Source organism: Aricia agestis, chromosome 11, assembly GCF_905147365.1.
Source record: "Aricia agestis chromosome 11, ilAriAges1.1, whole genome shotgun sequence".
Classification (NCBI taxonomy): Eukaryota; Metazoa; Arthropoda; class Insecta; order Lepidoptera; family Lycaenidae; genus Aricia; species Aricia agestis.
Genome location: NC_056416.1, coordinates 8,996,138 through 9,011,837, shown reverse-complemented (window position 1 = coordinate 9,011,837; position 15,700 = coordinate 8,996,138). Strand labels below are relative to the sequence as shown.

The 15,700-nt window shown below is 34.9% G+C and overlaps 3 protein-coding genes across 3 annotated transcripts in view; 1 reads left to right on the top strand and 2 right to left on the bottom strand.

The window, feature by feature from the left end:
• The window catches only part of LOC121731678 (lanC-like protein 2), a 29,825-nt gene extending 26,970 nt beyond the window's left edge, over positions 1–2,855 (bottom strand). Inside the window, exon 1 of the mRNA XM_042121246.1 lies at positions 2,829–2,855. The gene's annotated coding sequence lies outside the window, so the exon portion shown is untranslated. The remainder of the gene's footprint in view (positions 1–2,828) is intronic.
• A 269-nt stretch (positions 2,856–3,124) lies between these two features.
• Positions 3,125–7,561, top strand: LOC121731683 (lys-63-specific deubiquitinase BRCC36-like). The gene is made up of 6 exons (XM_042121255.1): positions 3,125–3,373; positions 3,505–3,715; positions 3,894–3,991; positions 4,677–4,787; positions 5,850–5,996; positions 7,334–7,561. The coding sequence occupies exons 1-6, from the start codon at positions 3,272–3,274 to the stop codon at positions 7,460–7,462; spliced, it is 798 nt and encodes a 265-aa protein (XP_041977189.1). The 5' UTR covers positions 3,125–3,271; the 3' UTR covers positions 7,463–7,561.
• LOC121731679 lies at positions 7,543–12,073 on the bottom strand. The gene is made up of 6 exons (XM_042121248.1): positions 11,868–12,073; positions 11,561–11,795; positions 10,334–10,493; positions 10,086–10,196; positions 9,856–10,017; positions 7,543–7,754 (listed from the first exon to the last, which is right to left on the bottom strand). The coding sequence occupies exons 1-6, from the start codon at positions 12,032–12,034 to the stop codon at positions 7,546–7,548; spliced, it is 1,044 nt and encodes a 347-aa protein (XP_041977182.1). The 5' UTR covers positions 12,035–12,073; the 3' UTR covers positions 7,543–7,545.
• Between the last annotated feature and the right edge of the window lie 3,627 nt (positions 12,074–15,700).

Genomic DNA, 15,700 nt, shown 5'->3' with positions numbered 1-15,700 from the left:
TCTTTTTGCCCTTGGTGTGCGTTGGTAATACATATTGTAGGATTCCCTTTGTGCTATCGTTTTTTTTTTTATTGTTTGGGTAAAAAAACAATATCACAATATAAAATACGTTTACACACAGTCTTACTCTATACATATAAGTAATTGTGATATCCACATCATTTACCACATATATAAAATGTAAAATGTTATTTAAGTTTAATTATAAGTAGTTGAGATTTTAACCTTGATTGATTAGCAGGCGGCACCCTAGCCCTACGACATTAGGTCTTGGGATCAGTGGCAAGTACCACTAGGGTGCCGTATGCGAGATCAATCTAGTTTACAAACAGTACCTATTTAGTATCATGTAGTTAATTAAAATTACTTTAAGTAATAACGTATAAGGCTGCTTTTGATTTTTACATGCTTATTACAAGATCAAAGCCAGACAACTAAACAAGTTCTAGTATCAAATAAAACGAAAAGATTTACAGGATCTAACAGTTTAAAGTAATACCTAATTACTAGGAGTTAACAATCAAAGCTATGCGTTTGTCTGTGTTATGTGTACCTTGGTTTGCCATTTATGAGTGTGTGGCACCCTAGCCCTGCGACACGAGGTCATGGGATCAGTAACTAAGGCTATTAAGATAACATGTGTTATTTTTATATAAATTTTAAAAAATATACAATATGTAGGCACAAATTAATAACATGTGTAAGTGCACAATACCTGCGGTAAGACATGTGAGAGTTTGTTTGAGTTTATATGTGTGCTAATTGTGTTTATCATCGTATTTTGAGTGTGTGGCACCCTAGCCCTACGACATATTATTGAGATCTTGGGATCGGTGACGATGACCACTAGGGTTCCGTATCCTGTTTCTGTATATGTTTAACACACTACGCACGAACATTTCGCGAAATATCTTAACAATACAGTTTTATCATTAAGTGACACTAGTGATATTTATTTTAGAGAGTTCCTCTGAGAGCAGTTTTTTAAAAGCAGTGGCTTTATTGGCATTAATATCTATATGGTTAAAGTGTCTGTTGTATAAGGCAAGCATATGATTAGTTGGTGCACGGAGACCTGCATTAGTACGTGATAATCTTGTCGCAAATACTTCAGAAGCAGCACGACAAGCTCTTTTGTGTGTTCTGAGAGGCACTCTGTAACTAAGGTCATTTACAATATCGATATAGTCATATTTATTGTGGCAGATGTCATACAATAACATCATCTGAAGTTGCATTCTTCTACATTTTAAGCTTAGTAATTTATACTTTTCTAGTAACTTAGGGTACGATAGGTAGTATAACCGACACTTATATTGTACACAACGTAAGAAACTTTTCTGCACTTTTTCTAGGTAGTGTGAGTATCCTGCGTACATCGGATCCCATATACATGAAGCATATTCTAGTTGTGAGCGAATTAAGGTTTTGTATAAATATACATATGTACTAGGTCGTTTGAAATCGTTACTAGCTCTTAATACAAAACCGTACATCTTAAAAGCTTTACTGCAAATAGTATCTACATGAGTGTCCAGCGTCAACTTGGCATCCAATATAACCCCAAGGTCACGAATAGTGAAGACTTTTTCTAAATTATGGCCATCTATGGAGTAGTTATGTATTATGGGTCGACGTTTTCTGGTAAAAGAGATCGTTTTACATTTATTTAAACATCGTTCGCGGTGAAATTGACCGGTCCGCCCCGCCCCGTCGCGTCGTGTGCAAAGCGCCTCTGATCCGACGGGCTATGCTTCTTAAAATATTCTCCGTGTTATAATACCTACATATTTTGTAAATGTTATCATATAATTTTGTGCTTCCTTTTTTAAATGTGTTGATATTTTTAACTTCAGTCTACAAAATATATATATGTATTAAACTTAGAATTCTAGTAATAAATACTAAGACATTACAAATAATTATCCATATTTTGCCAATCCCCCGTAGGTACCTTGTATAATTTTCTGCATTCATTGACTAAACAAATTGCAGCATCATCTTGACTTGTTAAGTCAAAGTTTTTTTTTAATGAAAATAAGGGGGCGAACGAGCAAACGGGTCACCTGATTGAAAGCAACTTCCGTCACCCATAGACACTCGCAGCATCAGAAGAGCTGCAGGTGCGTTGCCGGCCTTTTAAGAGGGAATAGGGTAATAGGGGAGGGTAGGGAAGAGAAGGGAAGGGAATAGGGGAGGGGATTATGCCTCCGGTAAACTTACTCACTCGGCGAAACACAGCGCAAGCGCTGTTTCACACCGGTTTTCTGTGAGAACGTGGTATTTCTCCGGTCGAGCCGGCCCATTCGTTCCGAAGCATGGCTCTCCCACTTACATAAAAACTGGCGCTCGGAAGTTGGGCTGCGAGTGAGATTTGGTGCACGAAGCATACCGCATACCTGATACCAGAAAATATCGTTATATTTACCGGTATTTTTATAACGATATTTTTTGGTTATGTTACTAGATATCGATAAAAAAATACCGTTATCTGGCTACCATTATGAAAATACCGGTACGTAACGATATTTTTCAGGTATTCGATAACGTTATGAAGCCCTGGTCAGTGTATTTTTGTCGGTCAAGGGCCAATCTTGGTATTTTTGCGTGCAAGGACCGAGTAGTCTTGGTATGTAGTACGCTTACGTGGAACCAAAACCTACTTAGTATGTTTACCAAGAAGTTGGTACTTCTGAGTCTGACATCCCTGGACACAATACGAAGACTTTTAACTTTGTTTGCAGTATTGGTCTTTTAATATTAGGGTCCTAATATAGTAGACTTCTAGCCTGGCAAGTGTATAACATAGTAAAGATATTATATCATACCCAATCAACAAGTGAGCTTTTTGATTACCAATAAATAAGGAAAGGGGAATTATTATTTTTATACATGCATATACATGTAAAAATCCATTAAAATATGTGAGTTTATTTTGAATTCGACCCTCTTTCATCCTGGATCATTGACTTTTCTGTTTCCTTATTCATTAGCTATCGCAAAAAGTAAAAACAATAATTACCACTTTGAGTTTGACCTATAATCTGTGACTTTGACATTGGCAACTCACTACGGGGCCATTTTTAAATAAGAAGAAGAAGAAAACAATAAATTTATCAAAACCTAACTACCTATCGTAAAAATACAAACGAAAACAAACATTTTCTCTAAAAATTCGTGCTAACACGATAATTGGTATCTACGAATATAAAACAAAGTGCGAAGTACATATTATATGTGGTGACTGGTGAATAAATTTTAGTAAAATAAAATGTTGCAGAAAGTTCAACTATCAACAGACGTAACCTTAGTTTGTACCCAACATGCCCTTTCTACTGAAAAAGAAGAAATAATGGGACTTCTAATAGGAGAGGTAGAACCATTGAGTTAATTTTTCCACTGGGATTTCATAAACCTGAGTTTTTGGGTAAAATATAGAACTAACGTCGGTTTTGTTTCAAATTACTTTTATGTACTTAATTAAATTCATAAATCTGATTTTAGGTGCATAATGACGGTACTCTCGTTTCTATAGTATCGTCAGTTATTTTACGAAGGCTCGATAAAAAGCCGGACCGTGTAGAAATATCTGAGGAACAATTGGTACAGGCAACTCTTAGGGCAGAAGAATTAGCAACTGAAGTGGGTCGCCCTTTGAGAGTTGTTGGTTGGTATCATTCTCACCCACACATTACTGTGTGGCCATCTCATGTTGGTGAGTATAACATAGTTTATAGTAAAAAAAAAAGTCATTTATACTGCATACTTCGTTAGTTATAATTTTAATATTCAGTTCCAGGGTTTTGCTGAACACAAAGGCAGCATACTACACTAATATTGAGTTTTAAAACTTGTTGTTTAAAAATATTATTTTAATTATTATATTGTTTTAGATCTTGCAACACAGTCAATGTACCAACGCATGGATCCCACATTTGTAGGAATAATATTTGCTGTTTTTCTAACTGATCAATCAGCAAAGGCACCTTCAGTAAGTCATAAAATATTTTATTAGCTTTCCCTCTAAATTATTTAGAACACTATTAACTCTAGAAAATTTTAAATTTATATAAGACATTCTGAAATAATTGTTGTTTTTAGGGCTCCGTAGCCGAATGGCAAAAAACGGAACCCTTATAGATTTGTCATGTCTGTCTGTCTGTCTGTCTATAAGAAAGAAACTATTGTCTATGTAAGATTTTGATACAAAAATGGAAAAATTATTAAAAATTTTAGGGGTCCCCATAGGTACAACTGAAACAAAAAAATATATTTTTCATCTAACCTATGCGGGGGTATCTATGGATAGGTCTTCAAAAATCATATTGAGGTTTCTAATATCATTTTTTTTAACCTGAATAGTTTGCCAGAGAGACTCTTCCAAACGAAGAAATATATGATGTACAATGTACATTACTATAAAAACTACCAACAAAAAATGTTTTGAACAAGTTCTAGCAAGTAGTTATTTTATACATCATAAATGTTAAACCTTAATTTAACTTTCATTAAATCAACTGAAATATAAAAATATAAATCAAGAACCATTTAATATCATAAAAATAAACCTTATTGGTGCTGCGGAACCCTTCATGGGTGAGTCCAACTCGCACTTGGCTGGTTTTAAATAATTATTGTCATTATAATATGTATTCAATTACCATAATATGTTCTAGATTCAAATTACTTGTTTTCAATCATTTAATGAAGGCTCCACACAAAGTAGAAGGGAAATTGAATTAGAATTAACAAGCAATAACAAGTCATTGACACTAAACAATTTTGAGGTAAGTGGAAATATTATAGTGCACACAGAATTTGTGCCTAGTTAGCGTCTCTTTTATTGGCATGCAGTTGCTAATTGATGATAACTATAAGGGGGGTATTACATTATCATTTATATATGATCATTTCTATGATCATATATAGGATCCAATATATATGATCATTTGAACATATCTGCATATTACATTATCATATTTCATTGATCCAATTTTACGTCATATGTGGTTTCAATAGCCAATGGAGAGCGCTAACGCTGACAGGTATTGACGTTAGGGTTACTAGATCTCAGAGAATTCGATTTGTCAAAAGACATCGTCATTTTTAATATGGCTTGTTTTTTGTTATTTCAGCAAGTTTATCCAAGTATATAATTAGAAAAATAATTGCATTACATTATTTGAAACATATTAACGAACAAGAAATTAAAAACTCTTTTTTATATTAAATAACTGGCAACACCTATTTCTATGACCGTATTGGATCCAATCTCTCAGCAAATGTCAAAAATCTATGATCAAGGAAGAAATGAATCATATGTCTATATTACATTATCCAATATCATTGATTCAATGATCTCGGATCCAATATATATGATAATCTAATATCCCCCTAAGACAAGCTCTAATGATGTGAATTATATAACCACCACCTACGAATAATAAAACCTAAGTAAGAGTAACTTCGTCAAAAAAATTGCACCAAGAGGCTACAAAATGAGACCTGAATACATGCATATTCTATGCATGTATTCCGTACACAATTTTGTGTATTTATTGAGTGACAATTATTGAAGGAACCAAATTTAAAACGGTTGAAGTATGGGAGTTACATTTCCTTAGTTTTTATTATTCGTAGACCACCACCAACTGTTTCTTTTCTAAAAAATGACAGATAAAAGGAATCAGTCATTTTGTCTCTACAGCTCTTTCTATTTTTGAGTAGATAAATCACATAATACCTACCTATCTACTATAAAATAACCACTGGTCATATAAAGCATAATGATTAAAAATGGACTTAACAATTACTATTATTAATGTTGATTTAACTACTTTTTGTTTAAGATTTTAACACAGCTACCAACGATATTGAAAGAGGAGGAAGATGAAGCATATAAAAATGATGTTGGTGACAATGAAGTTGATGATATAATTAACAAACAGCACAATGTTGCAGTAAGGACTATAGCAATTGGCCACATTGTGGAAAAAGTGGGTATATATTTTGTATTACATTATATTATTTGCAATAAGTACAATGCCTCATGATAGGTCGCGCACAACTTTAAGGTTGCTCGGCAAAAATGGGAAGGGTAGCTGGAGTGGTGTTGGATTTTTAGTTATCTTTAGAGCAGTAAACAGTAAGGCGCGTATCATACTAGCGGTTGACGAGAGACTTCAGGGCGAAGTAGGCGCGCAGCGAATACAGTGCGAACACGCCAGGGTCGTTCGCGCCGTATGCGCTATCCGTTCGTCGCGCGTCGCAAACTAGTCCGCGACGTATAATTTGCGGCATATAATAGTGGGTGACCCATGTCTGTAGGGGGGTATTACATTATCATTTATATGATCATATCAGATCCAATATATGATCATTTGATCATATCTGCATATTACATTATCATATTTCAATAGCCAATGGAGAGCGCTAACGCTGACAGGTATTGACGTCAGGGTTACTAGACCTCAGAGAATTTGATTTGTTAAAAGACATCGTCATTTTTAATATGGCTTGTTTTTTGTTATTTCAGCAAAATTATCCAAGTATATAATTAGAAAAATAATTATATTACCTAAATAACTGGCAACACCTATTTCTATGACCGTATTGGATCCAATCTCTCAGCAAATGTCAAAAATATATGATCAAGGAAGAAATGAATCATATGTCCATATTACATCATCCAATATAATTGACTCAATGATCTCGGATCCAATATATATGATAATCTAATATCCCCCTGGGAGTAATGCTATACAGTGTATCATTGTAATTTGTATGGTAGACAAGCTAAAGTCTAGGGTTTCTCAAAGTGAGGTACGCGAACCCCTAGGGGTTCGCCATTCGATGACATTCGCGACAAGATTTACGTAATGGCGGGTAGCTAGACAGGCAGAGTATTTCGAACTCCCACGCGAAGCGGGGAATTTCCTTACACCCTTTGCTATAACATACCTACTTATGTGAGAGTGGGTTTTCACACATAAAAACTAAATACAGAAATCGATTTGATACCGAGTCAGAATTAAGGTTAAAATTGTCCAAAATTTCTTCTAACATTGAATCCATTTGCGACAAGAAACAAGCACACCCATCACGTTAAATTTCTGGGAATAAACAACATACGCAAAATAAATTTTTAAAAAATTCTTTGGGAAATTGCAAGATGTCTAAGGTTTTACAAAGTAAGGGCTTCTAATAATATGTAATTTATTATTATTATTATTAAGGAATTTAATATATAGACTAGTATTTTATGGTAAGGTTTAGTTACTACACATTATTATCCTGGGCACAATCACTGGAATTGAAAAAATATTTTTTTTAGATATCTCGACCCATGTTGGAAACTCTTGTAGCCAGAAATACAATAAACAACATTCGCTTAAAGGCTCTCAAGAAAAAGCACCAGGAACTAATGTCAAAGCTGGAAAATACAACAAACATTCAAAGTTAATTACATAAAATATTAAGTACATTGTTGTTTATGAGCAAAACCTATTAAACCCTCAAGCTTAAAGGTAAATTTAAAAATCATAATTATTGTATCACATCATTTTTATCTATTATTTCGAATCCATCTGATGACCCTGCACTCGCCATTCTCCTTCTTTCCTTGTTTTGGGCAGGATTATAAACCATCTTAGCAACTGCTCCACCTATGTTAGAAAACATATTGTAAGCGGTGTTACTCCATGTACTTGACGGATGTATCTCCATTGAAGATGGTGTAACTTCTGGTGGTTGCCCTAAAATATAATATTATATAATTATTTCAAAATCAAAAAATAGTACCTATTTAAGGTTTTAATTATATATTTTCTTCAGTTTTGCACTAATTGATACATTGTTTGTTCTTCTTCTTCTTTTTTATTAATGGCTCCTTTGTGAGTTGCCAGTATCAGAGTGTTTTGGCAAAGACTTTACTTTATATCCTAGGAATCAAATGTCATAATTATATGGTTGTCTATAAAATAGAGACAACCTTATTAAAATCTTAATAATATAGTTTTTGCCTATCTAGGTAACATTAAACCAAGTTTCTGCTGTATTAATAGTATTTTAACCCTTTAGCCGCCAAGGTCGGAATAATCCGACAAATATTTTCGTGCCATTTCGCCAAGGTCGGATATTTACGACTACTCGGTTAATCTGCCTGTTTTGTTTGATAGCACTGTATCATATTAAAATAATGTTTATACTTGGTAAATAGTTAACGAAGTAATCATTTACAATTGATTACACTTCAGTTTCTTAATTAGAAGACCTAAAAATAATGTCTAAAGGTAAATAAATTACTGAAAATATTCTTAGAAAAGTGTATTGATGTCCAACGCCCGAGTCGGAAAAATCCGACAGTAGGGACGGGACATAATCAATGATTTACTGATACAAAAATCCATATAAATAAAAACATTTCTGTTTTTACTAACTAATTTATTATAAAACAAATAAAGCAATGGTTACTGAAGAAATAAACGTGTTTGTTTTACTTAATTTATAATAAATATAGTATAAAAATTTCAGTGATTGAATTGACGATTCCCATACCTAGCCTGCATGTTTAGAAACGAATGTTGTCAGCACACCCTGCGCCACGGTCGGAAAAAGACGACCGCTTCTGACGTCATAAGCGAGTGCCGCCTTCTAGAATTTTCCACTAGTGTTGGGCTTAATTAATTGTAATAAAAGAGTTACTTTGTAATTTATTGTAATAAAATTACAATAAATTACAAAGTAACGCTTTCCTATCTGTCTGTCTGCTACGACATTTAGATGAAATTGTATGCGTGTAAAGTGGATGGGATATCGATTTACTATTGAAAATCTATATTTGTAGTAGGTTTTATATTTAAACAACTCAATTATTTAATCCGTGAAAACTATGAAATAAATATTATTTGAAATGTAATAACAAATATCGGGAATTATGTCACTTCTCTATTCAAGCTGTTTTTATCTAATGTTTTTGCCAGCGCTATATATTTACTAACAGCATTATGGATTCAAATACTAGATATCAGTTTATACTTTAAGTATATCTATACTAATATTATAAATGCGAAAGTATCTCTGTCTGTCTGTCTGTCTCGCTTTCACGCTAAAACTACTGAACCGATTGTAATGATATTTTGTATACAGATAGTCTAAAGCCTAAGAAAGGACATAGGCTACTTTTTTACTGGAAAAAAGCGTTGTAAAGGGGTGAAAATGCGTTAATTTGTTCAAATTAAGTTAGTTCCAAAAATGAATAATAGATGGCGCCGTGCGTCTCTTACATCGCGCTAACGCTTGCCCAAAAGTCTTTCTATAAGAGGTGGTATTATCTTATATTGATTTTTTGATAGTTATTTCTTTTTTACGTTATTTAATAAATTAGTACTTTATATTCTATGCAGTGACGTAACCTTATAACCTTAAACCTATCAATGATAAATAGTTTATGGGTAAAGTTGTAATTGGGGGGCTAAATAAGCTTAAAAATTTGGCATAAAATATAAAGTTTAATTAAAAAAATTTAAATATTATGTGCATATATATCAGCTGTTTTGATTTAAGGGGTACAAGGGTTTTTTACCCGACTGCCAGGAGGGTTATTTATAAAAGCTTTTGACACCAATTTTGTTGACATCGCGCGCTATAAACTGAAGTCCACGCGAACGAAGTCGCGGGCAACAGCTAGTAAATTATAAATTAACAAATAAATTATCGACATCGAAAAAGATAAGTATTGCACATCACTATTTGTTGTAGGTATAATTTTTTTGATTTATGGTGCCGGCGCTAGAGGCAAGACACTTGATTTTAAGCTCGGCGGTTAAAGGTTTAAGTTAAATTCAATTACCATACCTTGGTGGGGCATGTATTCATCTTCACTGGAATCTGTTGCTTCTACATCTTTTGTAAGAGAGTTTATTTTGTCCATTGACAAATTTGTCACTAAAGAGCTGCTGTTATCTGAACTATCATCACTTATTTCTTCCAATGGTAGGTCTTCTGGCTTCCATAAGTCTGTGTTAATAAAAAATAATGAGTAATTAAAAAAAAGGCAGCATTCAAAATGAATATTGTTTACTTACCTAAACTCTGTCTATCATCAGGTGTCAGTTTAATATCTGACTCAAATGCTAACAGGTGTAAATTTTCATCCGATGCTTCAGGGATCAGACCCTCTAGTTCCACATCAGATTCTAAAATAGTAAATATTATATATTTGTACAATAGTACAATAGCCAACTAATTCTCAACTTCACAAACATGCAAAAATTGATTTTATTCATATTATTTTGTCAATTTGAAATTAAACGCTAAAGTGATAAATAATTGCCTGCATTTTGCTGAATTCTCTTTAAGATCTTCATAGCATGTGGAAGTAATTTGGGTACAAAATACAATAAAGTGCAAATTCCATATGTTAAAATATATCCATTGCAATAATTTCCAATCAAGAAAATTATACTGAAACTTATTTGTAGCAGTAAAAATGCCTGAAACAATACATGTTATATTGTTATAAACAATTATCAAGGACATTTTTTTTTATAAATTTTTTGATGAGGCTTATAAGCTACAAATAATAAAAACTAAGGAAACATAACTCCCATACTATTACCATTTTAAATTTGGTTCCATTCGAACTGTCATGTAAGGTCAGCCTTTATACCGTTAAGCGGTATAAAGGCTGACCTTACACCTAAATATTGCAAATGTATTGAAATGTGTACCTAAGGTACACTTTTTTGACAAGTATTTTGGAGCATGTTTTTTGACGGAGTTACTCTTCCTTAGTTTTTATTATTCGTAGCTTATAAGTAACTAGATGACGCCCGCAACTCCGTTGCGTCAAAATTAATTTATCGCGCGGGAACCGTACATTTCTCCGGGATAAAAAGTATCCTATGTCCTTTCCCGGGACTCAAAGTATCTCCATACCAAATTTCAGCAAAATCGGTTCAGAGGTCGAGCGTGAAGAGGTAACAGACAGACACTTTCGCATTTATAATATTAGTATGGATAATCAAGGACAGTATAATATTATGTTTATTTTGTTCATAACAATTTAAACCAAATTTATTATTATCTCTATGTAAGAGTTTGCATAGAGATAATAATAGTGATTTTGGTTCAATGCTTTTTCTAACAAGGCTAACAATGTCTTTTAACTTCATTATGAGTAACTAGATATTGCCTACAGCTTTATTCTTACAAAAGAGAATACTGCATGAACCATGAATCTCCCAAAAAAATAGCTTATGTTTTCACCCATGGTTAACTTTTTAAATTCTCTTAGGCCGGGCACACAATAGCGGCCAGGCCACAGGGGCTAGGCTGCGGCAGCCTTAATATGAAAGCACCATAGTCTACACACACCTGGCCGCCATGCGGCCAGCGGCTACACCATATCTTCGATGGACGCCGCGGCTTGACCTCTAGTGCGCTATTGGGCTTAGAGCCTATTAAATACAAAGTTTTACATTTTTTATATAATATTGTTTAAAATAATACATTATATAATATTTAACTTATTAATTAATAATACTATTGTTACACTTACTTTGGTAGGATTTATATTTCTTACAAACAGAAAGTCTCTAATAACTTTTTCACTGAAGTTACACATTGATTTATAAATGTTATTAATTCTGTTTATATCTTGGCTGCCTAAACGTTTTAGGCAAGACGTTCGGTGTTTATATTTAAGCCACATTTCAAATGCGTCTAATATTAATACCATTAGGGCACATACTATTGTGAATTCAAACAAATTAACTTCTCTATAAACAATTACACTGAAAATAAATTTGATTAATATTATATGTATTGAAAACAATTAGTTCAATAACAAATAAAGTAACACATACCTAAAAAGAAGATTAAAACACATAAAGAAGAATAAAGAAAACCACCATTTCTTCCAAAAAATTGCATCTTGAAATATCCCTAACATTAATACATATAAATATGACTCCTGTTGTTTGTTTGCTTCATTTTTCTTATTTGAATTCCACTTTAAAAGTGATCTAAACATATTTAAAATTTTGTAACTTGTAAATATAAAAAACTTTACACAAAAATAACTCGTACCGTACGTCAAAAATTTCGCGATTTTGACAAGACACATGACAGTTGACATTTGACAGTAGTGTCTATTTTTTTTTCTTATAATGGCACTTCGGCTATAACCATGGCCAGTGTCGAGTATAATATTATGGCGGGAAAACAATATTCTTTAATACATTTTTTTCTATATTATCGTCAGGTCAGTCAGGTCTAAAGTCTAGTCAAAGTCTAAGTATAAAGTCAATACAGTCAAGAAGTCAAGTCAGTCGATTCAGTAAAGTGGTAGGACGCTTTACTGAAACTTTCGATGGAGTTTTGGAGGGAACACAAAAGAGCACGTTTCTGGTTATTACATCACTCTCCCACACTTGTGCACGATAACGAATATTTAATAGTTAATATCCTACCAATATTACACATTAAAAACCCAGATAACACAATTTTAGGAAAATAATATAAAAACACAACATCACTCTTTCACATTCTCCAAAAACTCCCAGTAGTGTCTAAATCTGAAGTTTTTTTGGCTAAACCAGAAAGCTTTTGCCAGTAAAAATGTCGTAAGTTTTAAGCCAACTTAAAAAAAAGGAGGTTAAATGTTCAGCTGTGGATATATTTTTTCAATGATTTAGTTTCATTTTAAAGCAGGTTTACAATCAACTAACAAAAACAAGACATTTTGATTTGAGTTATATCACTGGTTTCTTATGCCCGGGCCGCACCTGCGTAGTGCTTCGTGCTTAAAGTATCTGATACACGGTTGTCAACGGCGGTTGGCAACACGCAAAATCTATTCAACACTGTGGTTGACAACACGTTTACAACAGTGTAGCTGGCAACGCGCCAACCCGTTTTTGCTTTTGACAACCGCCATTGACAACCGTGTATCAGATACTTAAAGGTCATATCACTCGCAGCACACATATTAACTCGGAAAGGGATCGGCACCATATCGCTTCGAGCCGTTCAATATTGTTTGTATGAAACTCCCTACTGCAACGCACACTAAGCGGAACCGTAACGTAATCCCTTTCCGAATTGATATGTGTGCTATGACCTTAAAACGATACCATTGGAGTTTGGACGATCTGCGTGTGTCGTCCAATGGTATCGTCACGAAGCTTCGTACGAAAGACGCATGTGCGGCCGCAGCATTATGTCAATGGTTATCACGACAAATCGTTATTGTTTGTCATTCATAGGATCATAATTCATAGGTGGTTTAAGTTACTCTACTATGATACTAATTATTTTTCTATAGTAGCTACTGGATTTTGAAATGTTACGCCTCTAGTCCACCGACGACGCTGCGAACTGCGAAATATCTGCGAAACCCATAAGACAGACAGACGGACAGACAACGAAGTATTAGTAATAGGGTCCCGTTTTTACCCTTTGGGTACGGAACCCTAAAAATTTGGCTTTAATCTTTTGTAAGAGAAAATTAAACTTAGTTTTTATTTAACGCATTGTCGTGTGGCGGACGAGACAGTAATTCGGTTTTCGCAGTTCGCAGCGTCATTCAGTGGACTATAAGCCCGGCCGCACATTGTACGACATTTCTGATCAGAAACAGTTGAACGTCCGCGCTGTCTCTTACATTTTGTACTGAGCCGAGTGAGCTCGAACTCGCCGGAAGGATATTTTGGATAGTGTGCGGGGTGGCGATCCGGCGGAATTCAAATGTTTCTGATCAGAATTCGGAGAATGTGCGGCCGGGCTTAAAGAGGCGTAACGTCATAGTAATGTAATGTCGGTGGACTAGAGTTCGACAAGGCTGTTTATGAACGTGGCGAGAAAAGGAACTAACGCTTCTATCATACAAAAACGTAATTTTTGACAGTTCTCCTTTACACGCAGCGCACATTGACTAACATTGACACATTCAATTAAAGGGGCCCATTCACGGCAGGACTGCACGGCAGTACTGCAGTGAATGGGCCTCACTGATTGGTTCACACTCGGTGTTTCCGGCCGGCAACACTGAATGTGAATGTGAATGTGAACCAATCAGTGAGGCCTTGTCGAACTGTCGAACTGTAGAGGCGTTAGGGTTTGTTTACTTTAAAATGTGGGTACCTATATAAATATCTGAGATAATGATATTATGATTACTTATAATAAAATATGTAGGTAATTGAAAATTTCTGTCGATTTTTTCTTCCACTCATGAAAGACAATAATCGGCCAAGTGCGAGTTGGACTCGCACACGAAGGGCGGAACCCTTCCGTGTCGATGGCCAAAAATTGTGTTTTTGTATGGGAGCCCCCCATTTTTATTTTATTTAAATATTATTATTATTAATTATTAAAGTACACATTTAATTAAGGCCTTTGTGAAAATAGTGCCTACCTGTTGCCATTATTGTTGCCGAATAAAAAAGGCCAAAAAATCACGTTTGTTGTATGGGAGCCCCCTTAAATATTAATATTATTTTGTTTTTAGAAAGTATTTGTTGTTATAACGGCAGCAGCAGTTATACACAATCTGTGAAAATTTCAGAAGTCGAGCTATAGCGGTTCTTGAGATACAGCCTGGAGACAGACAGACGGACAGACAACGAAGTCTTAGTAATAGGGTCCCGTTTTTACCCTTTACCCAAAGGGTAAAAACGGAACGGAACGGAACCCTAAAAATTTGGCTTTAATCTTTTGTAAGAGAAAATTAAATTAGTTTTTAATAAGAAACTAGCAGTTACAAGTGGTACAAAACTCAAAGCATTTTACCAGTTGGAAAAGAAGATCTAAAAAGTTGCAAAGTACCTAACGTGATTAATGGACGGCCCCTAATGGCGGCTCTCGACATAGGCGAACGCGTTGGCCAACGCGTCTGCAGACGCGTTGGCCCAATGTGTAGAACGGGCGTTCGCGCGTTGGCCAACGTCTAAATACCTACGGCCAACGCGCGAACGCCCGTTCTACACATTGGGCCAACGCGTCTGCAGACGCGTTGGCCAACGCGTTCGCCTATTGGCGGCTCTCGACATAAGCCGGCTCTTGATATAGGCGAACGCGTTGGCCAACGCGTCTGCAGACGCGTTGGCCCAATGTGTAGAACGGGCGTTCGCGCGTTGGCCGTAGGTATTTAGACGTTGGCCGACGCGTCTGCGAGCTTGCCGCGCGGGTCGGAAATGTCGGCGAAAGATCAAAGGACATTTGTCGCAAGCTTTGCGCTCCATCCACACATAGGCCGCGCGATCTGTTTGCCCGGAGTTATAGTTATGATAATTATAATAATATGTAATAATTTTTATATGTAATAATTTAATAAATAATAAGTAGGTAATAAAATAATTACTTATATTATTTTAATATTATAAAATATTATGTAAAAGTGAGTTTATTTCTTTGTTTGTTACGTTTTCTCGCCTTTTATTTATTTATTTCGAGAATACCCTTTAAACTTTTTCTTGTCCACATTTAAACAGTAATTATAAGCTGTCAATAAATATATAGCTGCAGCTGTTAGCGACTCAACATCCATTTTGAATCCGTCCGCACATTGGCGCGATCCAAAGCATACTGAACGACCTTCCTATGTGTGGATTACTCACAAACGCCGTTGCAAACGCACTGCCAACGTGTCTGCAGACGCGTTGGCCAACGCGTTCGCCTATGTCGAGAGCCGCCAATA

Excerpts from the sequence above, each read along its gene's own strand:
- LOC121731679 (XM_042121248.1), bottom strand. The coding sequence starts at position 12,034 with ATGTTTAGATCACTTTTAAAGTGGAATTCAAATAAGAAAAATGAAGCA. Across the intron at positions 11,796-11,867 it reads TGTTTTAATCTTCTTTTTAG|TGTAATTGTTTATAGAGAAG; the intron begins GTATGTGTTACT and ends ATTTATTTTCAG. Across the intron at positions 10,494-11,560 it reads GAAATATAAATCCTACCAAA|GCATTTTTACTGCTACAAAT; the intron begins GTAAGTGTAACA and ends GTATTGTTTCAG.
- LOC121731683 (XM_042121255.1), top strand. The coding sequence starts at position 3,272 with ATGTTGCAGAAAGTTCAACTATCAACAGACGTAACCTTAGTTTGTACC. Across the intron at positions 3,374-3,504 it reads TGGGACTTCTAATAGGAGAG|GTGCATAATGACGGTACTCT; the intron begins GTAGAACCATTG and ends ATCTGATTTTAG. Across the intron at positions 4,788-5,849 it reads TGACACTAAACAATTTTGAG|ATTTTAACACAGCTACCAAC; the intron begins GTAAGTGGAAAT and ends TTTTTGTTTAAG.